The 23,763-nt window shown below is 53.5% G+C and overlaps 1 protein-coding gene across 3 annotated transcripts; it reads left to right on the top strand.

Moving 5' to 3' along the window:
- Positions 1 to 1,898: 1,898 nt before the first annotated feature.
- Positions 1,899 to 20,519, top strand: SIGLEC1 (sialic acid binding Ig like lectin 1). 3 transcript variants are annotated; one of them, XM_072943883.1, is made up of 21 exons: positions 1,899 to 2,153; positions 2,424 to 2,783; positions 3,065 to 3,361; positions 4,477 to 4,743; positions 5,077 to 5,331; positions 6,687 to 6,986; positions 7,649 to 7,906; positions 8,962 to 9,297; positions 9,553 to 9,807; positions 10,008 to 10,310; positions 11,386 to 11,646; positions 11,814 to 12,125; positions 12,629 to 12,883; positions 13,184 to 13,453; positions 13,541 to 13,792; positions 14,113 to 14,415; positions 15,057 to 15,317; positions 16,082 to 16,384; positions 16,650 to 16,752; positions 17,091 to 17,163; positions 20,368 to 20,519. In XM_072943883.1, the coding sequence occupies exons 1-21, from the start codon at positions 2,105 to 2,107 to the stop codon at positions 20,395 to 20,397; spliced, it is 5,103 nt and encodes a 1,700-aa protein (XP_072799984.1). In that variant the 5' UTR covers positions 1,899 to 2,104; the 3' UTR covers positions 20,398 to 20,519. The 3 variants fall into 3 exon arrangements, with proteins under 3 accessions (XP_072799984.1, XP_015097322.1, XP_015097320.1); XM_015241836.3 differs by lacking the exon at positions 20,368 to 20,519 and adding an exon at positions 17,721 to 20,270; XM_015241834.3 differs by lacking the exon at positions 20,368 to 20,519 and adding an exon at positions 17,804 to 20,270.
- Positions 20,520 to 23,763: the final 3,244 nt, after the last annotated feature.

Genomic DNA, 23,763 nt, shown 5'->3' on the forward strand with positions numbered 1-23,763 from the left:
ACCTATTGAACATTAACTCCCCATTCCCTCCTCTCTCCAGCCCCTGGTAACCTCTATTGTACTTTCTGTCTCTATGAATTTGCCTGTTCTAGGTAGCTCGTATAAGTGGACTCGTATATCACTTGCCCTTTTGTGCCTGCCTTACTTCACTTAGCATTATGTTTTCAAGGTTCATCCATGTTGTTAACACTTGCTGGAACTTCATTCCTTCTTATGGCTGAGTAATATGCCATTGTATGGGTATACCACATGTTTTTGCTTCTACTTTATGGCTACTATGAATAATGTGGCTGTGAACATGTGTACAAGTATCTGCTTAAGTCTCTGATTTCAATTCTTTGGCGGTATGTGCCTAGGAGTGGAGTTGCTGGATCTTGTGGTAACCTATGCTGGACTTTCTGAGGAAACACCAAATTATTTTCCACAGGGGCTGCACCATTTTACATCCCCACCAATAGTACACGAGGCTTCCAATTTCTCCACATCCTCGCCAGCATTTGTCTGGTTTTTTTGGTTTATAGCTGTTCTGATGGATGTGAAGTGGTAGCTCATTGTGGTTTGGACTTGTATCTCCCTAATGACCAGGGATGCTGAATGTCTCTTCATGGGCTTGTTGGCCATTCATATATCATCTCTGGAGAAATGTCTATTCAAGTCCAAGCCCATTTTTTAAATTTGGGTTGTCGGGGGGTTTTGTTGTGGTTGAGTTGTAGGAACTCTTTATATATTCTAGATATTAATCCCTTATCCAATACATGATATGCAAATATTTTCTCCCATTCCATGGGTTGACTTTTCACTCTCCTGATAATGTCCTTTGATGCACAGAAGTTTTGCATTTTGATCAAGTCCAGTTCATCTATTTTTTCTTTTTTTGCTTGTGCTTTTGAAATATTTGCCTGATATCAGGTCATGAAGATTTTTATCCTTGTTTTCTTCTAACAGTTTCATAGTTTTAATTATATGCGCTTCTGGTATCTCCCCACTTTGGATTCATATCTATGATGCCTCTTAGAGCCCCCATCCCCACCAGGGGCACCCCATGGCCTGCCTTCTTGTCCCTGGTATACAGTAGGCACTTAACTCATGTTTGTGGGGTATTTGTTGGGCAGGGTTCTTGTGCCACCTGTCACACTTAGACTTGCTCTGCCACCAACTTTAAACCCCCAAGGACCACACCCTTCTCTTGCCCAACACTGTAAGGGCTGGGGAACTCTGCATTGCTGCAAGATACACGGCCTCAGTCCCAGGTTCTGAGAAATGGGTGCTCCCAAGCTACCAAGGCTAAGGCAAGCACAGATGGCTCTGAGGCAGACAGAGACCCCAAAGGGGAAGTTTCAGCAAGAAGCCACATTCAAGCTCTACCTTGAAGACTGAATAAGATTTCAGGAGGCAAATATTGTTTGTGGGGAGGACAGAGCTGGTCATCTGGAGAGCCATGGGCAGATCGGACTGGCCCCAGGGTGGGCAGAGAAAGAATTGGGGCAGAGCTGGGAGTAGGAAATGAGGACCTTTCAGGGTTGTATTAGGAACCACATCTCATGAGCAACTGGGAGCCATGGAAGGTTTTTGAGCAGGGGAGTGACTCTTAAAGGCAACACTTTGATAAGTGTTCAGTCAAGCCCTATTATGGTCTATAGCTGGTAAGGCTGGTGGTAGGGAGACAAGTCTCAATTAAGAAAATGTCATTTTTTGCTGGATTCCTTGGAGTAAGTCACTGGGCCTCTCTGGGCTCCAGTTCCTGTTGGCTTGGGTGACAGGGAGGGGACAGGGAAGTGGGGGAAAGGGAGAAACAGCTGTTCATCTTTGAGAGACTAGGAAAGCAGAACTTAGGGTGGGACCAAGGGACAGACTTTCTGGGGCATGCCACCCAGTGAGGGCATTCCTGGGCACAGCCTGAACAGGGAACTTGGGCTCCTGGCTCCCTGTGGGCAGCTGCCCTGCCCTCTCACTGGGCTGACCAGCATCGTGTGTGTGGATCCAGGGCTGGACTCCTAGCAGGCTCTGAGGCCGAGGTGCCCCAAGGTTCCCTAGGAGACCCCTGGCTGCTCAGCCAGCAGAGTGTGCCCCACGCTCTTGGGCACCAGAACCAGTGTGAGGACCTATGGGCTTCCTGCTCCAGCTTCTCCTCCTGGCCTCATCTGTCCCAGCAGGTAAGATTCGCTGGCCTTTTCCTTCTCACAGGGCCTGGTCTCCTCAAGTCCAGCCCTCCCTGGCCCGAGGGGACTGGACTGTGTCTGGTCACAGGTTTAGCTGCTGAAGTTGAAGGAGACAGTGGCAGGGAGGGTGCCCAGAGGGGCTGCATTACTTGGGACAGGGCAGGGTTTGGGCCCATCTGGGACACCTTCTATGGGGCAGATCATGGGTCTCTGCTGGGACCCCAGGCCCGCATCACTCTCCTCCCTGTCCCACCCCTCCCTCAGGCCTGGCCTCGTGGGGCGTCACCAGTCCCCCGGCCGTGCAGGGTGTGAAGGGCTCCTGCCTGGTCATCCCCTGCGTCTTCAGCTTCCCTGACAGCGTGGAGGTGCCCCACGGCATCACAGCCATCTGGTACTATGACTACTCAGGCAAGCAGCAGGTAGTGAGCCACTCAGAGAACCCCCAGCTGGTGGAGGCCCACTTCCAAGGCCGTGCCCAGCTGCTGGGGCAGGCCGAGCACAAGGTGTGCAGCCTGCAGCTGAGGGACCTGCAGCCTGAGGACTCGGGCTCCTACAACTTCCGCTTCGAGATCAGCGAAGGAAACCGCTGGTCAGATATCAAAGGCACGGTGGTCACCGTGACAGGTGAGGAGGAATGTGGCCCAGCCACCACCTGGGAGGGACTCAGAGGCTGCTCCTGACCCACTGGCTCACAGCCCCAACCCTGGTCCTCAACCCAGCCCCAGCCCCAGCCCCAGTCTCGGCCGCAGTTCCAGCCCCAGCCTTGTGTCCCCTGGCATTCACCCCCAGTGACCCCCATGCCTTCTCCTTCCCCTTGAATCCCCCTGCCCAGGGCTGGGGTTTCCAGGGCAGGAAGTGCCAGGTGTGGTGAAGAGGAGTCTCGAGCCTCTTGTCTTTGTCTTCAGAGAAGCCCAGTGTGCCCACCATCACTTCACCGACTGGGCTGCACGAGGGCATGGAGGCGAGCTTCAACTGCTCCACTCCCTACACGTGCCTGCAGAAGCCGGTCAGCCTGCAGTGGCAAGGCCAGGACCCCACTCGCTCGGTCACCTCCAGCCTCCAGAAGCTTGAGCCCACAGGCGTCAGCCACCTGGAGACCCTCCACATGGCCCTGTCCTGGCAAGACCACGGCCGGACCCTGCGCTGCCAGCTCTCGGTGGCCAACCACAGGACTCAGGGCGAGATTCATCTCCAAGTGGAGTGTGAGTGCATAGGGACCACCCCCTTGTTACTGAGCACACATCTGTGGCTCCCAGTGGAAACCATTCTTTCCGTAGCCTGTAGAAACAGCCGGGCCACACTCGGACCTCCAGGGACTGCTAAGCCCTAATAGCCACACAGAAAGGTTTCCTTCTACCTCCTGTCCCCAAAGCCAGGCTGGGCAGAGACACAAAAAGCCAGGGAATTGGGGGTCAGGCAGTGGGGGCCCAGATTTAGCCCAGCTCTGGAGGATTCTGGGGGAGGTGGGGCTTCACACCTTTCCTGCCTCAGGTTCATAAGCAGGGTAACACTTGGACGTGGCAAAGAGACAATGGAAGAAACTTCCACTTGATTTTTCATCTCCCCATTACGGTAAAACAGGGCAGCCTGTTGAAACAACCACTGTACACAGGCATGAGGCTGCTGGCTCCACCGCAGACTAGATGAGCCAGCTTTGGGCAAGTTATTTGCCTCTCAGAGCTTCTGTTTTCTTGTCTTTATAGTGGAGGTAACAATAAATACTTTCTCCGGAATTGATATGAAAATTAAAGGCGTTCTTGGCACGTATGAAGCTCTCAAAAATATTAGCTTCTATTATTTTCATATTTATATAGATTAAGCACTTGGAAATTAGCTTTTACTAGCATAGTTACATAGAAAGAGGCTTAGGAACAAGATTTAAAGAAATGTAGTTTCTTTGTATTGTTGGCACTTGCCCAACAAATGAGTTAACCGCTCTCAGAGCTAACTTGACTCTGCCTGTGTCTCCCTCCATTGTGTGCTTGGTCCCTTGCCAACAGCTGCCACAAGCCACTAGCCACTAAAGCAAGCAGCATGGTGCCTATGACTCCTAAGTAGAACAGAGGTCAGTGGACTGCGACATGAGGCAGAAAGCTGCAGAAGGCAGTGTAGCCTGGATGCTAGGCCATGCACTGTGGTGTCAGACTCTCGGTGGGGCAGGAATGTGGGGTGCAGTGCCTGCTCTGGATAGGGCACCTAGTGGGACTTATGATTTCTCTGAGTGGGCTTCCTTAGAGCAGAGTGTTGGCAAAGGAGAGGAAAATGCTCCCTGCCTTCCCTGGGCGCCCTGCTGGACACCCCCCATCATGCCTTGCAGATGCCCCCAAGGGCGTGGAGATCCTCCTCAGCCCTTCAGGGAGGAACATCCTTCCAGGTGATCTGGTCACACTCACCTGCCAGGTGAACAGCAGTCACCCTCAGGTCAGTTCCGTGCAGTGGGTCAAGGATGGGACACACCTCAAAGACCAGAGTCGTGTCCTGCAGTTGCCCCGGGCAGCCTGGGATGATGCTGGCGTCTATACCTGCCTCGCTGGGAATGGCGTGGGCTCTTCGGCCTCACCACCGGTCAGCCTCCATGTCTTCAGTGAGTCCTGGGTGAGCCTGGGTCTTGACCAGAGGGTAGGGAGGGGGCCAGGCCACTGGGACTGAGGGAAAGCAGACCAAGGTGCCTCCTGGGATGTGCATGTGGAGTCCCAGCCCTCCCTCAAACAGGTGACAAGCCTCCCTGGCAGGGTGGGATGTCAGGAGGGTCCCAGTGAACAGGGTGAAGAGACACACAGCCAATCCAGGGGGCTCTTCCGCAGAAGAGGGGGTGATGTAAAATGTGCAGCCATTTTGGATGATTGCCTGCAACCCTGAGTGGGTGGGCCCAGAGGTCAGCGGGGTGTCCCCCAGTGCGCCTATGCTGTTCCCACAGTGGCTGAGGTCCAGGTGAGCCCAGCAGGCTCCATTCTGGAGAACCAGACTGTGACGCTGACCTGCAACACACCTAAAGAAGCGCCCAGCGAGCTGCGCTACAGCTGGTACAAGAACCACGCCCTGATGGAGGATGCCCACGGCCGCAACCTCCAGCTGCGCTCAGCCACCAGGGCTGACACGGGCTTCTACTTCTGCGAGGTGCAGAACGCCTGGGGCCGAGAGCGCTCTGGCCCCGTCAGCGTGGTGGTCAGCCGTAAGTGGCCAGGGTGAGGGAGGCGCTGGACCTGGGAGCCGGGCCAAAGAGTAGAGCCCCTGCAGGAGGTGGGGGTCCTCGGCCTGGGTACCCTTGAGCTCACATCCGGGTAAGACTTTGACCTCCCTGGGCCTCAGTTTCCTCCTATTTTAAAAAACTTTTTATCTTGAAATACTTTCAAACTTGCCATAAGTTGCAAGAAGAATATAGAATTATTTAATTTAAAAAATATGATATTATAAAATAAATGCATAAATAAAATTTTTAAAAGAACTAAAAAATCAAAAATAAAATAGCAATACTAAAACAAAAAAACTATAGAACTATATACCTTTAACCGAGATTCCCCGTTTAACATTTTAGTACATTTGCTTTCCCTCAGTGTACATTGTATGTGTGTGTGCACACATAGACATGTTTGTGTGCATGTATGCACGTGTATTTGTGTATGCCTGCATGCATTTTCCCTACATAGAAACACACATACATACACACTCTGTTCACATGCATATATACATACGCACTCTATATGTATACACACACACGTATGCTACCTATCTGTTTATCATCTGTCTATACTCCTAAAGTTGTAGGCAGAATGAGCCTTTACCCTTTAATTTCTCAGCATGTATTTCCTAAGGTCATTCCCGGGCATAACCACGGTACAAGGACTGTAGTCAGGAAATGTTGATACAAAGCTATTATCTAATGTACAATCCATGTTTAAATTTTACCAGTTGGCCCAATAATGTCCTTTATGGCACTTATTTTATGGCAATTTATGGCATTTATTTTTATGGCAATTATTTTTTCTGGTCTAGGATTCAATCCGGGGACCCAGCATTGCATTCAGTTGTCAGGTCTCCTTATTCTCCTTTCCCTTGTCGTCCTTGACACTGAACTGGCTGAGCATAAGCCAGTTGTTCGCTGATATCCTTAGCTCGCGTTGGTCTGAATGGAGCAGACCGAGCCCGTGCACGTGGGCAGGGACGCCGCGGACACCATGCTGTGTCCGTCTCCCTGTGTCACATCAGGAGGCATGTGGGGTCAGTTTGTCCCGTTGCTGGGAGTGTTCACTGTAATCACTTGGTGCAGCGCTGTCCACAGCCAGGTCTCTGCTAATTTTCCCATCTTTAAAGTGGAGTCCCTGGAGCCTCGCTCTCAGGGTTGTCACAGGGATGGACTGGGATAACACAGTGATTTGCCCAGGCTAAGGACACAAGTGTATTCAGCGGACACTCTGAATTGCTGGGGGTCACCCAATCCTTCCCAGGGCATTATGGGACCAAGTAGGTGCAGGGGGACCCAGGAGTGCCCCTGTTGACGGTGACAGGCCTGGCCCTCTCTCCACACAGACCCACCCCTTGCCCCGGACCTAACTGCCTTCCTGGAGACACAGGCAGGGCTGGTGGGCATCCTCCAATGCTCCGTGGTCAGCGAGCCCCTGGCTACTCTGGTGTTGTCACACGGGGGCCTCGTCCTGGCCTCCACCTCCGGGGAGGGTGACCACAGCCCACGCTTCAGTGTCTCCTCTGCCCCCAACTCCCTGCGCCTGGAGATTCAAGACCTAGGGCCAACTGACAGTGGGGAGTACACCTGCTCAGCCACCAACTCCCTTGGGACTGAGTCCTCCACCCTGGACTTCCATGCCAATGGTAAGATGGCCACCGTGGGGCTAGCGGAGGGAGCCCAAGGAGGAGGCCTGCTCTGACCCCTTCCTCCCAAGTGTCAAGGGGGCTCAGCTGAGGGCCTGAAATAGCTGGCCAGAGAAAAAAAATCACATCAAAACCCTGAACTATCAGTCACCCTAGCCTCAGAGGGTCCTAGAAGTCAAGGCAAAAAGGGAAACATGGCAGATTGCATTATTCCTTTTGTACCCATTCTGACTCTGAACTTGGAGGGTTCTTCAATGTGCGTTCATCTGTTTTGTATTTATTGAATGTTTAGGGCAGGAGTCAGATGCAGAGGGCCAAACAGAGAAGTAGGGTCTTCCAATTCTTGGTGCATGTGACGCCCTTCCCTCCTTCTGAGGCCATGACAGGCGTAACTATCAAACCAGGTTCATAAGCCTGGGGAACTGGCTCAGAATCCTTCTCAACCATGCTGCAGCCAGCTACTACCAGTAGGTCTGAACTGGCATTCAAGGCCAAACCCTCCTGATCATCAAAAGATTCACAGAGTTGATGCCATGAAGCCCAGACCTCCCTACAATTGCGTGGGGATAGGAGACCCCTGGAGGGTTTCCTGCAGTGGGTGGCTTGGAGCCACAGGCGTGCAGGGTTGCTGAGTCACCCTCTCTGCCTCTCCTGCCTGACAGCGGCCCGCCTCCTCATCAGCCCGGCAGCAGAGGTGGTGGAAGGGCGGGAGGTGACACTGAACTGTAGGAGCGGCCTGAGCCCGACGCCAGACACTCGCTTCTCCTGGTACCGGAATGGAGCCCTGCTTCTCGAGGGGCCCAGCAGCAGCCTCCTGCTCCCTGCGGCCTCCAGCACCGACGCTGGCTCGTACCACTGTCGGGTCCAGGAAGGCCACAGCGCCAGCGGGCTCTCCGCACCTGTGGTCCTCACCATCCTCTGTAAGCAGCCTTCCGACGGGCCCCTGCCTGCCGTGGGGAGGATCAGCCTTTTGCGGCCCACCAATCATTCCCACTTCCTCCAGGCCCTCCTGACCCGGCCCCGCCCGGGGTCTAGATGAGGAAGGCAGCCACAAGCCTGGCTGCCATGGCCCTGGCCCCTTGGGCCTGAAATTTGGAGAATAAGCCTGGGGCTTTGTCTATGTCTGCATCCCATTTCCCAACCCCAGTCCCATTAGGGCTCTGCTTCTAGTCTCAGACCCACCGTGGACACCACGTCCAAGCTTTGTCCTCCTGAGCTGGGTCCTGGGACAGCGAACTCCTATACATGTGCACATGCCCACAGGTTGTGCCCTCACAGGTGCAGACACAAAGGTAGAGCCTCACTGCACAGGGACTTCATGCTGTCAGGGGTGGACGCCCCCTTGAGGAAGGGGCTGATCAATGTGCAGGACGCAGCTTCCAGAAAGCCTCCCCTGACATGTGCAGGAACGATGTCCGGGGACTCTCAGGAAGAGCAGGGTCCTCTCTGGGGTTTTCTAGCGTTCAGGGTGAGATCACATGGGGGCCTTGGCTGATGGCTGTCTTTCACCTTCCATCTTCAGAAGCTCCTAGGAAGAGGGCATTTTAGGCATTATCTGTTGTCATGGGAGCTGGCTTGGAGATCAGAGATAAGAGCAGGGAGGGAGGATCTTGGGGGAAGGGATGGGGTGCAGAGTGGGAGCAGAGAGCAAGACTCCCAGGGAACATGTGGAGGTTACGCAAGGTCGCTGCTCGCCCACACAGAGCCTCTGTCCAAGCTAGAAAATGGCATTCCTTCCTTTAGGAAGACTCTGTCCAGTCCAGCACGAGAGCATAGCTTAGCACCAGGAGCATGGGCTGGAGTCCTCCCACCCTGGCCTGGTTGTCCTTGTGCAGTGCACAGCGTGAACAGCGGTTTGTGGCGGCTCTGGGTGCCATGCCTTTGTTCGGTGTTTTCTGGGAGTCTAGCCCTTGAGTGGATCTGCAGGACCCTGGCAGAGACCATGGGATGAGTGCCCATGCTCCTTTCCCTACAGATGCCCCACGCCAGCCCAGGTTCACCGCCCGGCTGGACCCCGATACTGCAGCAGCCAGGGCCGGGCGGCGAGGCCTCCTCTTGTGCCGTGTGGACAGTGATCCCCCGGCCCAGCTGCGGCTGCTCCACAGGGACCGTGTTGTGGCCTCTTCCTTGCCATCGGAGGGCAGCTGCAGCAGCTGTGGGGGCTGTTCCCAACGCATGAAGGTCACCAGAGCCCCCAACCTGCTGCGTGTAGAGATCCAAGACCCGGTGCTGGAGGACGAGGGTGTGTACCTGTGCGAGGCCAGCAGCGCTCTGGGCAATGCCTCTGCCTCAGCGACCTTCGATGCCCAGGGTAAGTCGGGCAGGGAATGGAGGCTCAGGGTCAGGGGCTGGTACTCAGCACCTTATTCCTCTGCAACCCCCAGCTGGGAGGAGGGTCTATTGGGTGAAACCACCTCCGATCAGCAGTGGGAGTTTGATTTCCACCCAAGAGGGTCTCCTTCCCATCCCCTCCAGGCAGGGAGGCTGGACCACTGGCCCCCGGGGTCCAGGGGGAAGCTGTCAAGGTGAAGCCTGTCTCAGTTGGTCTGTATTGCCTGCTCTCCAGCCACTGTCCTGGTGATCACACCATCGCACACGCTGCAGGAAGGCACCGGAGCCAACTTGACTTGCAATGTGAGCCGGGAAGCTGATGGCCCTGCCAACTTCTCCTGGTTCCGGGATGGGGTGCTGTGGGCCCAGGGCCCCCTGGAGACCGTGACGCTGCTGCCTGTGGCCAGAACGGATGCTGCCGTCTATGCCTGCCGGATCCTCACGGAAGCCGGTGCCCAGCTCTCCACCCCTGTGGTCCTGAGTGTGCTCTGTGGGTGACAGACAAGGGCAGATTTGGGTCCTTGGAAGGTGGAGGGGGCAGTCTGGGGAAAACGGGGCTGAGGCTGGCTTGAGGAGGCAAGACTGTGGCTTGGGCACAGGCAGGTGTGGAGGGGGATAGGGTCGGAGGGCAGCAGCTGAAAGGCAGTGAGTGGGGCTAGGTGTAGGCTGAGTCCCCCACTGTCCTTGCAGATCCCCCAGATCCTCCAAAACTGTCAGCCCTCCTGGACGTGGGCCAGGGCCACATGGCTGTGTTCGTCTGTACTGTGGACAGTCGCCCTCTTGCCCAGCTGGCCCTGTTCCATGGGGAGCACCTCCTGGCCACCAGTCTGGGGCCCCAGCTCCCATCCCGTGGCCGCCTTCAGATCAAAACCACAGCCAACTCCCTGCAGCTAGAGGTCCGAGACTTGAGCCTTGGGGACTCTGGCAGCTACCGCTGTGAGGCCACCAATGTCCTCGGATCAGCCAACACTTCCCTCTTCTTTCAGGTTCGAGGTGAGTGTCAGTTCTCTGATGCTGTGGTGGCCCCAGGTGCCCTGGGGGCCACTCTGCTAATCTCTGTATAGATGTGTAACGTATGTATACAAGTGCGAGTATATACACACATACATACGGGTGCATGTATACACACGTGCATGAGAATATATTAATATTCTTTATTTATCTATATCTATATTCATCTATAAAAATCCTCCCTAAGTGAATAAGCCAGGAAAAAGGAAGGCTAATACCAATAATACTGCAAAGGCCAAAGAAAAACACGTTTTTTTCTCCCACAGTAAAACATCAACTTTTTGGATATTTCCCTCGGGCCTTGGCTCTGCGTATCCTTTCTCATTTATCATACCCTTTTCACAGGCAAAGAAGTTGAGGGCCAGAGCTTTAGGAGCTTGCTATGGTCACATGACCAGCAGGGGACCCTGCTAGCGCTGGAGTAATTTGGTGCCGGTCGCTGGCATAGTCTGTGCTCTCAGTCACCACGGTCTCCTCCAGCTTCAGACCCAGAGGGCACTAGGGACTGTGCTTTGCCCAGTCTCTGGTTCCTGGGCTCTCATGACATGGAGCTTGGGTGCAGAGTTGGGCTGGAGAGAGCTGGAGAGAACTCAAGATCACACAGCTGCTAACTTCCCCATCCAAACCCTTGGTCACCCACTCCGAGGCCAGCTCATGATTAGGACAATGGCCCTTGGTATGACTTACATCCCTACCGTTTCAGTGCTTTATGGGGTCAAACCGACATTTGTCAAGAGCTAACATGCGCAGGTGCTGTGCCGGGCACTGGGGTTACAAGTCACACCGGCAGGGTGAGGCTCACCCTCTGGTGGGTGAGATACGATTGACAAAGCAAAACCATAGCTCAAGGTGGTGGGTGGTAAATGCCAGGACAGAACCAGGGCAGGAGAGGAAGAGGCACGGAGGTGAAGTGGAGCCCTCAGCAGTGGTCCGGTGGGGGAGCTGTGGCTCCAGGACTTGAGGTTGGGTTCCTGCGGTCTTTATGTGGATACATGCAGTCCCAGACTGTGGGAGGGTATGTGGAGGGCCTTCACCTGCTCTTGGTCTCTCCCCGCAGGAGCCTGGGTCCTGGTGTCACCATCACCCGAGCTCCGGGAGGGCCAGGCTGTGGTCCTGAGCTGCCAGGTACCCACTGGGGTCCTGGAGGGGACCTCATATCGCTGGTATCGGGATGGCCAGCCCCTCCAGGAACCCTCCTCGGCCACACTCCGTTTTGCAGCCATAACTCTGAGCCAAGCTGGGGCCTACCATTGCCAAGCCCAGGCTCCAGGCTCAGCCACAACGAGCCTGGCTGCCCCTGTCAGCCTCCACGTGTCCTGTAAGCACTTTCATCCCATCTGTGTTTTTCTTAGGGGAGGAGGGAGCCAAGGTCCTGGCTGGGGAAGCGAGGATGCTGAGCCCTGGTCCTGGGCTCTGCCTCCGAGAGAGAGAGTCCTAGATGAGGGACCACCCGGCAGAGCCCCGACCACTCCCCACCTTGTGTAGATGCCCCTCGCCAGGTCACAGTCACCACCCTGATGGACACAGGCTCCGGACGATTGGGCCTCCTCCGGTGCCGTGTAAACAGCGACCCTCCAGCCCAGCTACGACTGCTCCACGGGGACCGCCTCGTGGCCTCTACCCTACAAGGTGTGGGGGAGCTTGCAGGCAGCTCTCCTCGGCTACAGGTGACCGTGACCCCCAACACGCTGCGCCTGGAGATCCACCAGGCAATGCTGGAGGATGAGGGCGTCTACACCTGCGAGGCCACCAACGCCCTGGGCCAGGTCTCGGCCTCAGCCAACTTTGATGCCCAGGGTCAGTGTGGGGGTGTGAGTGTGTACGTGGGTGGCTCTTTTAAGGAGAGGTTAGAGAAGGTTCTGGAAGCCTGGGGCACAAGCAGGAGGGCTGAACTTAGGACAGCTTCCATTCCTACCCTTCTCAAGGGTAGCAGTCTCCAGACTTGGGTTTCATTGAAGAGCCCTTTTTAAAAAACACGTGGATGCCCGGTGGATAAAACTAATCAGAAAGGAGAAACCTAATCACTTAAGGAGAAAACACACTGGGCAGGCAAGGCCTGTATTCTCCCAGGTGCGCTCCCCCAGGGTCAGGGAGGGCTCAGGGCACTCCAGGGCTCTGCAGAGCTCTGTTTGTGACCACCTGAAAGATGACAAGCCATTTCCTAAGCTCCGCCTCTGAGCCCCACTTACAGGTGGGTCACCTTTTCCTCCCGGAGGCTGAGGAGCTTCCCACCTTCATGGAGTTAGGTGGCTTGCCTTACCCAGCCTCATGGCCCTCCCTGGTGTCCCTTCTTTCCCCAGCTGTGAGTGTGCAGGTGTGGCCAGAGGCCAAGGTGCAGGAGGGGCAGCTGGTGAACCTGACCTGCCTTGTATGGACAACTCACCCGGCCCAGCTCACCTACGTGTGGTACCAAGATGGGCAGCAGCGCCCAGATGCTGCCCACTCCATCCTCCTGCCCAATGTCACAGTCAGGGATGCTGCCTCTTACCGCTGTGGCGTGTTGACTCCTGGCCAGGCACCCCGCCTCTCCACACCTGTCACCCTGGATGTCTTCTGTGAGTGTGGTTGGATATAGGGTGGAGTGGGAACGGATGATAACAGCTCACAGGGGTCAGGGCATGGCCAGAGCCCTGAGGCATCGACCCCAGGAGCTCAGTACCCAGCTGGCTAGTGGAGCACTGGACAAAGAGCACTGGAGTTGGGAGCGAGGGGGCAGAGGAGCAGTGCCCCAGATGGGGCAAGTGGAGGCCCTGCGGTGGGGAGCCAAGGCCCTCCTGGTTTGAATGTCACCTGCAAACTGGCCTCCTCACTGCCATGGCCTCTGAACTCCTTCTATGCCTCCCGTGCCCCCGTAGATGCACCCCGCAGCCTGCGCCTGACCTACCTCCTGGAGAGCCGTGGTGGGCGGCTCGCCCTGGTGCTGTGCACCGTGGACAGTCGCCCACCCGCCCAGCTGGCCCTCAGCCATGCTGGCCGCCTCCTGGCCTCCTCGACTGCAGCCTCTGTCCCCAACACCCTGCGCCTGGAGCTGTGGGAGCCCCGGCCCAAGGACGAGGGTCTCTACAGCTGCTCGGCCCGCAGTCCTCTGGGTCAGGCCAACACGTCCCTGGAGCTCTGGCTGGAGGGTGAGGCAGGGCCTCTGCCAAGCCTGCCACTGGTCGGGTCGGCTGTGGTCTGTCTAGGCCCAGCTGACCCTGGTCTTCTTGGAACAGGCGTGCAGGTGACCCTGGCTCCATCGGCCACTGTGACCGAGGGGGCCCCTGTCACAGTGACCTGTGAAGACTCCGCTGCCCGCCCACCCACGCTCTATGCCTGGTATCACAACAGCCGTTGGCTGCAGGAGGGGCCTGCTGCCTCCCTCTCATTCCCGGCGGTTACACGGGCTCACGCGGGCGCCTACACCTGCCAGGTCCAGAATGCCCAGGGCACACGCAGCTCCCGGCCTGCAGCCCTGCACGTCCTCTGTGAGCAAGGGTCCTGAGCTGGGGGTGTCCAGCCTGGGTGGAGGGTGCTTCCAGGCCCCAGGGTGGGTGGGCACAAGGACTGCAGCAAACCTGGGAACAGACCCTTGGGGAAGGAAGGACATAAATGATGAGGGAAGAGACCCTAAGGCCCTGTGAACCCTGCCTGGAGGAAAGTGGCCGCAGGGTGGCTGGAAAGCTGTCACTCCCAGGAAGTGACGATTTTCCCAGAGGCTTCAGCCTCGCCAATGCCAGGCAGGTGGGCAACAGACAGCACAGGGTTTCCAAGCAAGGCCCCCAACCCTGCCCTGCCCTGCCCACAGATGCCCCTCGGGATGCTGTCCTGTCCTCCTTCTGGGACTCAAGGGCTGGCCCTATGGCTGTGGTACAGTGCACTGTGGACAGCGAGCCACCTGCCGAGCTGGCCCTGTCCCGTGATGGCAAGGTGCTGGCCACCAGCCACGGAGTCCCCAGCTCGGCAGTGGAAGGGGGCCGTGTCCAGGTGGCCCGCAACGCCCTGCGGCTGCAGGTGCAAGATGTGCCCTCAGGTGACAAGGACACCTACGTCTGCACAGCCCGCAACTCATTGGGCTCAGTCAGCACCGTGGGGCAGCTGCAGGCAGAAGGTGAGCAGTCCAGGGGCAGGAGAAGGGGTGCGGGGGCCATGGGGTCCGAGTCCGTGTGAGGGGTGGGGATCCCACAAGAGGGACCTGGCTGGCATGATCGGATGGGAGAGGAACAGCTCCCACTGGGGGGGTTGCCCAGCCAGAGGCAGAGAAACCGCCTGGCCTTTGGAGAGCTCCCGATAAGGTGGCAGAGGTACAGCAATGCCCAAGGGGAGCCTGGGTGCAGGGAGACATAACCCTGCCCTCACAGAGCCCAGTCTAGGGTGGAAGCACACAGCTGCCCTGGGGAAGCCTGAAATGGGAAGAGAGTCACAGCCCTACCCTCAGGCAGCCCAGTGTGAGGGAGGAGGTGCAGCCCCACCCTTGGGGAGTCCAATCTGAGGGCAAGACACAGCCTCAACCACTGGAAAGCCTGAATTGATGAGACGGGGAGGCACAGCCTTGCCTGGGAGGTCTCCAGTGCAAGGATGGGAGACAGCTGTGTTCTCAGAGAGCTCTGTCTAATGGGGGAGACACAGACCCACCTTTGGCAATCCAGATCCCATCACGCACAGAGGCCTCTCAGACGCCCAGATCCACCCAGAGGCTCCAGCTCCCTCAGGTCTACAGATCCCTGACCACCTCTGGTCCTCGGCCTGCAGGTGTGCGTGTGGTGGCCGAGCCAGGGCTGGCCGTGCCTGAGGGTGCAGCACTGAACCTGAGTTGTCACCTCCCTCATGGCCCTGGGCCCACGGGCAACTCCACCTTCGCTTGGTTCTGGAATGGCCGGCAGCTACACACAGAGCCTGTGCCCACCCTTGCCTTCACCCACGTGGCCCGCACCCAAGCTGGGATGTACCACTGCCAGACTGAGCTCCATGCTGGGGCCACCACCTCTGCTCCAGTCATGCTCCAGGTGCTCTGTGAGTGTGACACCCTCCCCCTGCCTCGGTCTCCCCACACCTCACATGCCCACCTTAGGCCTTCCTCTTCTTCAGTCTGCAAAGAGCAAGGACTTCACAGGTATGGAGCCCTGTGCTGGAGGATTCCCACTGACCTGTGTGTGATCTTGTGTATCCCTGTCTTGGCTTCCTTATCTATAAAACATCAGTCCCTTCAGCTTGTGTGGTGTACAGGAGATAAAGCAGGCAGGGTGCCTGGCACACAGTAGGCCCCCACCAACCTTGGTCCCCTACTTTATTTTTCACCAGGGCCCTGTGCCTTATCAGTCAGCTATTGCTGTGTAACAAGCCATGCCAAAATTTAGTGCTTAAAATGACAGTCATTTTATTTGTTCTCAATTCTGTGGGTCAGAAATTTGGGGATTTCTGCAAGTCTCACCTCATGTGGCTGCAATTGTCCAGTAGCTGAACTGAGGCTGGATGGTCTAGGTTCACCCTCATGGCTGGCTGTCAACTGGGCCACACATGTCCAGTAGGCTGCCTTAGGCTTCCCACATGGTTGTGTTCCAAGAGAGCAGAAGCTGTGAGGGCCCTTGATGTCTAGCCCTGCAGTCACACAATGTCATTTCTGACTTCTAGTGGTCAAAATGAGTCACATATTTAAGGAATGAGGAAACAGGCTCTCCCTCTTAATGGGAGGAGCAGCGGTCACCTTGTATGGGGTACAGGGAGGGGAGGAATTTGTGATTGTTTCTACAATCACCACAGTCCCTGTCTTCCTGCAGACCCTCCTAAGACGCCTACCATGATGGTTTTTGTGGAGCCCGAGGAGGGCATCCAGGGCATTCTGGACTGCCGAGTGGACAGCGAGCCCCTAGCCAGCCTGACCCTCCACCTTGGCAGTCAGCTGGTGGCATCCAGCCAGCCCCAGGTTGCTCCTGCCAAGCCACACATCCGCGTCTCAGCCACTCCCAACGCCTTGAGGGTGGAAATGGAGGAGCTGCGGCCCAGCGACCAGGGGGAGTATGTGTGCTCTGCCTCCAACGCCCTGGGCTCTGCCTCTGCTGCCACCTACTTTGGAACCAGAGGTGAGGGAGGCTCTGTCTTCCAGGTCACTCTGCACAGAGGCCCAGCTCTCAGGTCCAAAGGCTTCCTTCTGAGGGCTTCCCTCAATCCCGTGTGCTGCAATCAGTTTGTTTAGTCTAATGATTGCCTGAAGCTCCTTTGCAAAAGGAAGCTTCTGAGATAAACTGACACTTAGAATAGGGTTCATTTTGTGGGGAGTCACCTTGGGAAGGAACATTGGAGGCCTGGAGCCATAACTTTCCGTTGAGCCCCACCCCTGTGTTCCAGCCCTGCGCCGCCTGCATCTGTTCCAGAAGTTTCTCTGGGTCCTGGGACTGCTGGTGGGCCTCCTCTTCCTACTGTTAAGCCTTGGGGCCTGCTACACCTGGAGGTGGGTCTGGAGCTGGAAGGTGTACAGGGCTACCTCGTCCTCCCTCCTTCCCCGCAACATTCCCCCATGTCTTTCCCACCCAATTCACAGGCTCCATACTTCCTAGCCTGTCCCCCTCCCACCCCCTGCTCCAAATTTGGGAAGCCCTTCTAGAATCATCTCTAAACCTATCTTACTGTAATTTTCTTCTCTTCTTATCTCTACCCTGCCATTGCCGAAGGGCTGGGGAGGAAGAAAGATAAAGTACCCCATTCTCCACAAAGCTCCCCACTGCTGTATGCAGTGAGCAGTCTAGGGGGGAGGGGAGAGGCTCTCTGAGTCCACTCTTGCCCTTGCAGAAGGAGGCGTTGTCCCAAGCTGAGCATGGGTGAAAATTCGGTGGAGATGGCTGCTCAGAAGGAAAACATGAAGGTATCTGTTGCCCATGTAGGTGCTCGCAGACATAAGGCCTGGCTTGCCCTGGCTGGCACTGAGAGATTACTCTCATTTCTAGGATGGTGCCTGGGGTTTGGGGGAGACTGGGAAGAGAGTATAGAGACCCAGCGCCCCCTGAGTAGATAGGGGAGCCACATTCTGACTGGGGCAGACACGTGTTTGCTGAGTGACTGCCTGAGGGACTGGAGCAGACATTCTGAATGTAGCAGCGTCACCTCTACTTCCAAAACACATCTCGCAATACAGGACCCTACCTGTGTTTTGGGGTTTCCCTTCTCCACTTCTGAGTCTGCCCCTCACCTGGGGCAGAGGGTGAAAGTCTGTTTCCTCATCCCCATGATGTGTCCCCTTCTGCAGATAATCCATTTGGTGGGCCTTGGTTCCCAGCCACATTTCCTGCCATGTATGCGCTCATCAATCCCCTTGGGACCCCGGCCCAAGGCTGGGGACCTGGGGGACTGACCTCCAGAGTTAGAGTTCAGGGGATGACTGTGCCCAGAGTCCTCCTGTGACCAGGGTTTTCTCCGGGGAAGGTCATTGATCCTGATGCTGTCACATTTGGGACTGCATCCTGTGCTCTGCCCCTGAGCTGACCTGTGGCATTGCCTGCCTTCAGGAGGAGAAGGTTACCAGAATCTGTAATGACTCGGACCCCGCGCTGGGTCCTGCCTGCATCTGTGAAAACAGCTCTGCCGCATCTGACTGTCTATAACCTGGCTCCAAACGCCAAGAAAAATGGATGGTGAAAGGTGGAAGTGAACCCCAGTCGACCCAGGGGGACTCTGAAGACAAATGACTGGATTCTGTTGTCCATTTCTCTCTTTCTTCTGGATCTCATCTCTGCCTTCATCTTCCAATGCACAGCCTCTTCACATCATTCTCCTCCAAGCCCACCATGGACTTTTTAGATGGGTTAGAATAGAAGAAGAGTTTTCTACATCCTCGCAGGCTGCTCAAAGCACTCTGTATTAACTAGAATATAAACTAGGTAGGCTGCTCTAAAAAGAGACCAATACAGTAACTTCAATAGGAGAGAATTTGATTTTTATCTCCCAAACTAGTTCGAGTACAGTATGGTGTTTACAGTATTGGAGCTCTGGATCCTTCTTATCTTGTTTTTCTCTGTACCTCAAATGTTGCTTTTGATTGCAAGACAACACATCACAAGGATGACTATGTTGTATTCACAATCCCTCCAGCACGAAGAGGGAAGAGCAGAAGTTAAAGACATACCCATTCCCATTGTGGATATGACCCAGAAGTTGCCAGTGTTATTTCCATTCACTTCCTTTTGGCTAGAATTTAGTCATATGGCCATGCCAAGCTGCAAGGGATTCTGGGAAATGTAGTTTTTATTCTATTTCCAAAGGACTCGCAACTATGGACTCATCCCTGAGACTTTGGACATTGATAAGAATGCTGCCAGCAGGCCACACTTTGTCTCAGTGCCCATCTGCTGAAGGCCAGGGGCATATCCGTGGCCATTCTGATCATGGGCTTCCTGGAAGAGGTAGTTCCTCTCACACAGTAAGACTGAAGGAGATCAAGATGGTTTCATGGTCCCTAGGGAGAGGGAATGCCAGGTGATCAGGTTGCCTGAATGGGTATCTTGTGCCAGATCTGAACCCTAAAAGAAGAGATGCTCCATTCCCACCCTCCCAACCCCCAGAGAGTGTGGGGAGAAGACAGCATCAGCACCCCTGTTTCTGCTCCAAGGGCATTCCTTTCCATGATCAAGTGAGCTCACATCTTCTTCCTGGAGGCTTGCGTACCAGGGGCTGTTAAGACAAACCAGGGTCACTAAGGAACAGTATTGCGCTCCTGGGAAGTCACTGCCTGAGGGGAATCAGTTCTCAGGTGGGCTAGTGACTCCTCTGGTAGCCTGGCGGCTGATGGAGGGAGGAGCAAAGACACTACTGCTCTGGGATTTGGGTTGAGATGCATGGAGAGAAGTGGGGAGTTGGCACAGGAGCTAATGGGTTGGGAAAAAGTTGGAGGACCTTCGTGTGGCCGTGGTTGGACCCTTCCAGGTCCCCAGTTACATTCCTATTAGTGCCTGATTGCCAGACTCTTCCTGGGAGCCCACCCAGCATGTCCTCCCAGTAAACATCCATTCTATGGCATAACTGGAGTGAGTCTTTCTTGCAACCCAAACTGCTGGACTGGAACACAGAGAATTCAAATGTGAGTGGGGTTTATTCTGGGAGACTGCCAGCTGGAGGTGGCAATGGGTGCAAATTACATGACATTTAGCATAAACTACCTTACGCTCAAACAATCTGTGCTCCTCCCTGTGGCTCTGGGTGCTGATCACCTCTGCTGCCCACATGACCCAGCACTGTGCTTGGCAGGTGGTAGGTGAGCACTTAGTAAGCACTGGTTTTTCTACATTGCTGTCAAGTGGGAAGGTGGAAAGTGTGGGCTAACACCACAGATGGAACAGGGAGAGAGCAAGCCAAATGCAGCTGGATGTTCTGGGGAAGAGAGGATGAGGGGAGGACCATGGGTGGCCAAGAAGGGGTGGCTACTGTGGGATTTGGGAACATTTATCTTGGAGTCTCCATCTGCTTCTGTTCACCTACCTCCAAGGGGGTGTAGGTCCACCTGGGACTGGAGGGTTCTCAGAGGGGTTAGTTGTATCCATCACTAGTGGTCTGAGGCTCCTTGAAATTTTTAAATAAACTTTTAATTCAAGGGTAGCGCACATAGAGAAATGTACATACATTGTAAGTGTACAGCTCAGTGACTTTTCACAAAGTGAATACACCCATGTAACCAGCACCCAGATCAAGACACAGACTGCTACCCGCCCCTCGAGTCTCCTTTGTGCCCCTCCTAGTTGCAAGCCCCCAAAGGCTATTACTATCTTGACTTCTAACATCATGGGTTGGTTTGTTTTTGAACTTTATGCAGGAACGACACAGAATCTATGATGATTTTGGAAAACTGTGTGACATTATCTATTAAAGCTAAGATAACCTTTTCCTATGACCCTGAAATTCTACCCCTGGGTATCTGCTCAAAAGGACTTTAAGGGTTTATATCCGCTGTTAGACTCCTACCAGAATGTTTATAGTCACCTTGTCCCGGGTCACTCTTTAGAATGAGTCCTGTTTACAGATGGTGGATGTTGCCCATTCCATGAGCACTTCAAAGATTTCTCACTGGCTTTCTTCCCAGGATACTTCCCAGTGCCCCTCTGGAGAGTGACACCAACACATCACTTGATAAATCATCTTTCCCGCAGTGTCATCAGGCTTGAACACCGAGCTGATGGGTGGCACTTCAAGAATCCATCTTCTTCAATTTTGGTCCAACCACCGCAGCCTCCCCCTGCACCCTCCAAATAAACAGTTGCTCTAAGATTTCAGCAGGAAATTCCTCTGACATGTTTGGACATGGCTTATCTGGGTTTGGGAGGCGTCCACCTTGCAAGGATGACTCCAGTCCCTCCATGGCCTTTAGGCTACATGTCCCTCTCATTTTATTAGCATCAACTGTGTGCCAGGTCCTCAGCCATGCGATGAACATAGTGTCAGACCCCACAGAACTCAGGGTCTGGAGGAGGGAGACAGGGAAATGGGCACCTGCATTGCTGTAGGAGTTTGGTGCAGCGAGAAGGATAGTGCAGGGGACAGTAACCAGCGTCGAGTCAGGGAGGACTCCCGGACAAGAAGACACGAAGGCCGCAGCCTGCAGTGTGAATAGGAGTTGGCCAGTGCACCGAAGCCCCCTCCCCTCTGCACCCACAGTCTGGTGCCCTGGAAGTCGCTCTGCTTCCCTGGCCCCCAGCTCATTCAGGCCAGGCTGCACCTTTGGTGTCGTCCTGCCCCTGTGCCCTCCCAGGCTTTCTTAGTTGCCCTCTCTTCCTCCTCATCAGGTCTGTTTCCTTTACCATGGGTAGATGTATATCTTCCTAATTTCCCCTTTCTCAGGATCCACATTCTCTTTTGGAATCTCCAGTTGTGCTGCTGGTTCAAGACGGAAGCCTGGGTCTCTCTGTCCATCCCCATTCTTCTCCAAATCCTCCTCGAATGAGAGAAGAGAGAGTAAAATGGACTGCGGGTGTGACAGGATGCCTCACTCTCTGCCCCCGGCTGGTCAGCTAGCAGGAGTCTCAGGGGATTCTGTCCTGGAGGCATGCTCTCTGCTGCTGTCAGTCCCCATGATGACGTCTCTTCTGTTCAGGGGGATTTGGGGACGAGTAGGGGTGGGCAGAGAGACCCAGGCCCTTTTATCTGAACCACAGAGGGAGGAGTTGACGGCTCTTCAGCCTGTCTACGCTGGGGCCCCAGGAGGACTGAAGCCCTCTATGTCTGTAGTAGATCTGGTTCCCAGAGATGAGGCTTCATGTTCAAGCGACCTATTAAGGATGTTCTCCCAGAGGAGACCAACAAAGGGATGGTGGAAGCAGGACAGGCAAAGGGAGGAAGCTAAGGACACATGCATATGAATTTTTTTAAACATTTTTTATTGAGTTATAGTCATTTTACAATGCTGTGTCAAATTCCACTGTACAGCACAATTTTTCAGTTATACATGAACATACATATATTCTTTGTCACATTCTTTTTCACTCTGAGCTACCACAAGATCTTGTATATATTTCCCTGTGCTATACAGTATAATCTTGTTTATCTATTCTGCATATGTCTGTCCGTATCTACAAATTTTGAACTCCCAGTCTATCCCTTCCTACCCCCCTGCCCCCTTGGCAAATACAAGTTTGTATTCTATGTCTAAGTTTGTTTCTGTTTTGTATTTATGTTCATTTTTTTTTTTAGATTCCACATACAAGCGATCTCATGTGGTATTTTTCTTTCTCTTTCTGGCTTACTTCACTTAGAATGACATTCTCCAGGAACATCCATGTTGCTGCAAATGGCATTATGTTGTCGGTTTTTATGGCTGAATAGTATTCCATTGTATAAATATACCACATCTTCTTTATCCAGTCATCTGTTGGTGGACATTTAGGCTGTTTCCATGTCTTGGCTATTGTAAATAGTGCTGCTGTGAACATTGGAGTGCAGGTGTCTTTTTGAAGTAGGGTTCCTTCTGGATATATGCTCAGGAGTGGGATTCTTGGGTCATATGGTAAGTCTGTTCCTAGTTTTTTGAGGAATCTCCATACTGTTTTCCACAGTAGCTGCACCAAACTGCATTCCCACCAGCAGTGCAGGAGGGTTCCCTTTTCTCCACAGCCTCTCCAGCATTTGTCATTTGGGAACTTTTGAATGACGGCCATTCTGATTGGTGTAAGGTGATACCTCACTGTAGTTTTGATTTGCATTTCTCTGATTAGTGATATTGAGCATTTTTTTCATGTGCCTATTGACCATTTGTATTTCTTCCTTGGAGAGTTGCTTGTTTAGGCCTTCTGGCCATTTTTGGATTGGGTTGTTTGGTTTTTTTTCTTATTAAGTTGTATGAGCTGCTTATATATTCTGGAGGTCAAGCCTTTGTTTCATCGTTCGCAAAAATTTTCTCCCATTCTGTAGGTTGTCATTTTGTTTTACTTATGGTTTCCTTTGCTGTGCAGAAGCTTGTAAGTTTCATTAGGTCCCATTTGTTTATTCCTGCTTTTATTTCAATTGCTTGGGTAGACTGCCCTAGGAGAACATTTTTGAGATGTATGTCTGATAATGTTTTGCCTATATTTTCTTCTAGGAGGTTTATTGTATCTTGTCTTATGTTTAAGTCTTTGATCCATTTTGAGCTTATTTTTGTGTATGGTGTAAGGGAGTGTTCTAACTTCATTGCTTTACATGCTGCTGTCCAGTTTTCCCAACACCATTTGCTGAAGAGACTGTCTTTATTCCATTGTATATTCTTGCCTCCTTTGTCGAAGATTAGTTGACCAACCTGTGAATTTTTTTGTAACAACTCAAAACTAGGAACCACCCAAAGATCCAGCAGAGTCAATGAAAAAAATGTGATTATATTCACACAAGCAAATGCTTCCCAGAAATGAGTGTAACTGAACTGAAGCCACACATGACAGGCTGGATACATCTCACAAACTGGGGAAAGTATTTGCAACTTACACTCCATACAAAGGGTCAGTCTCCCTTATATATAGAATTTCTTCAGGTTGTTAAGAGAAAGACCAACAATGAAATAGAAAAGTGGGCTGTGGATATGAATTCAAGGAAAAAGAAATACAAACAGCTCTTAAATGTTTGAGCAAATATTCTGCCTTACTCATAAGAGAAAATGCAAGTGAAGACTGCATTTTCACTTTCAGACTATCAAGTATCACGTTTTGATAACTGCATTGGTAAGGCTGTGGGAAAGCGAGCACTCGATATTGCTGGTACAACTGAAAATTGGCACAAATCAGAAGGCAATTTAACTATCTACCCAAATCACAAACACACATATCCTTTGACCCAGCAATCCCGCTTGTAGGAAATCATCTCACAGATAAATTTGCATATAAAATTATCCATTAGAGTATTGTTTGTAGTAACAAAGGGATTGAAAACTATTTATATGCCCACAAGGAGACTGTATGAATAAATGACAGCATTCAACTAATAAAAATAATGAGGATGCTGCGTACCTACTAGCGTG

The sequence above is a fragment of the Vicugna pacos genome, chromosome 19 (assembly GCF_048564905.1).
Source record: "Vicugna pacos chromosome 19, VicPac4, whole genome shotgun sequence".
In the NCBI taxonomy this organism is placed as follows: Eukaryota; Metazoa; Chordata; class Mammalia; order Artiodactyla; family Camelidae; genus Vicugna; species Vicugna pacos.

Coding starts and splice junctions, on each gene's coding strand:
- SIGLEC1 (XM_015241834.3), top strand. CDS start 2,105: ATGGGCTTCCTGCTCCAGCTTCTCCTCCTGGCCTCATCTGTCCCAGCA. Junction 9,808..10,007: donor TGTGGTCCTGAGTGTGCTCT/GTGGGTGACAGA, acceptor CTGTCCTTGCAG/ATCCCCCAGATCCTCCAAAA. Junction 13,454..13,540: donor CCTGGAGCTCTGGCTGGAGG/GTGAGGCAGGGC, acceptor TTCTTGGAACAG/GCGTGCAGGTGACCCTGGCT.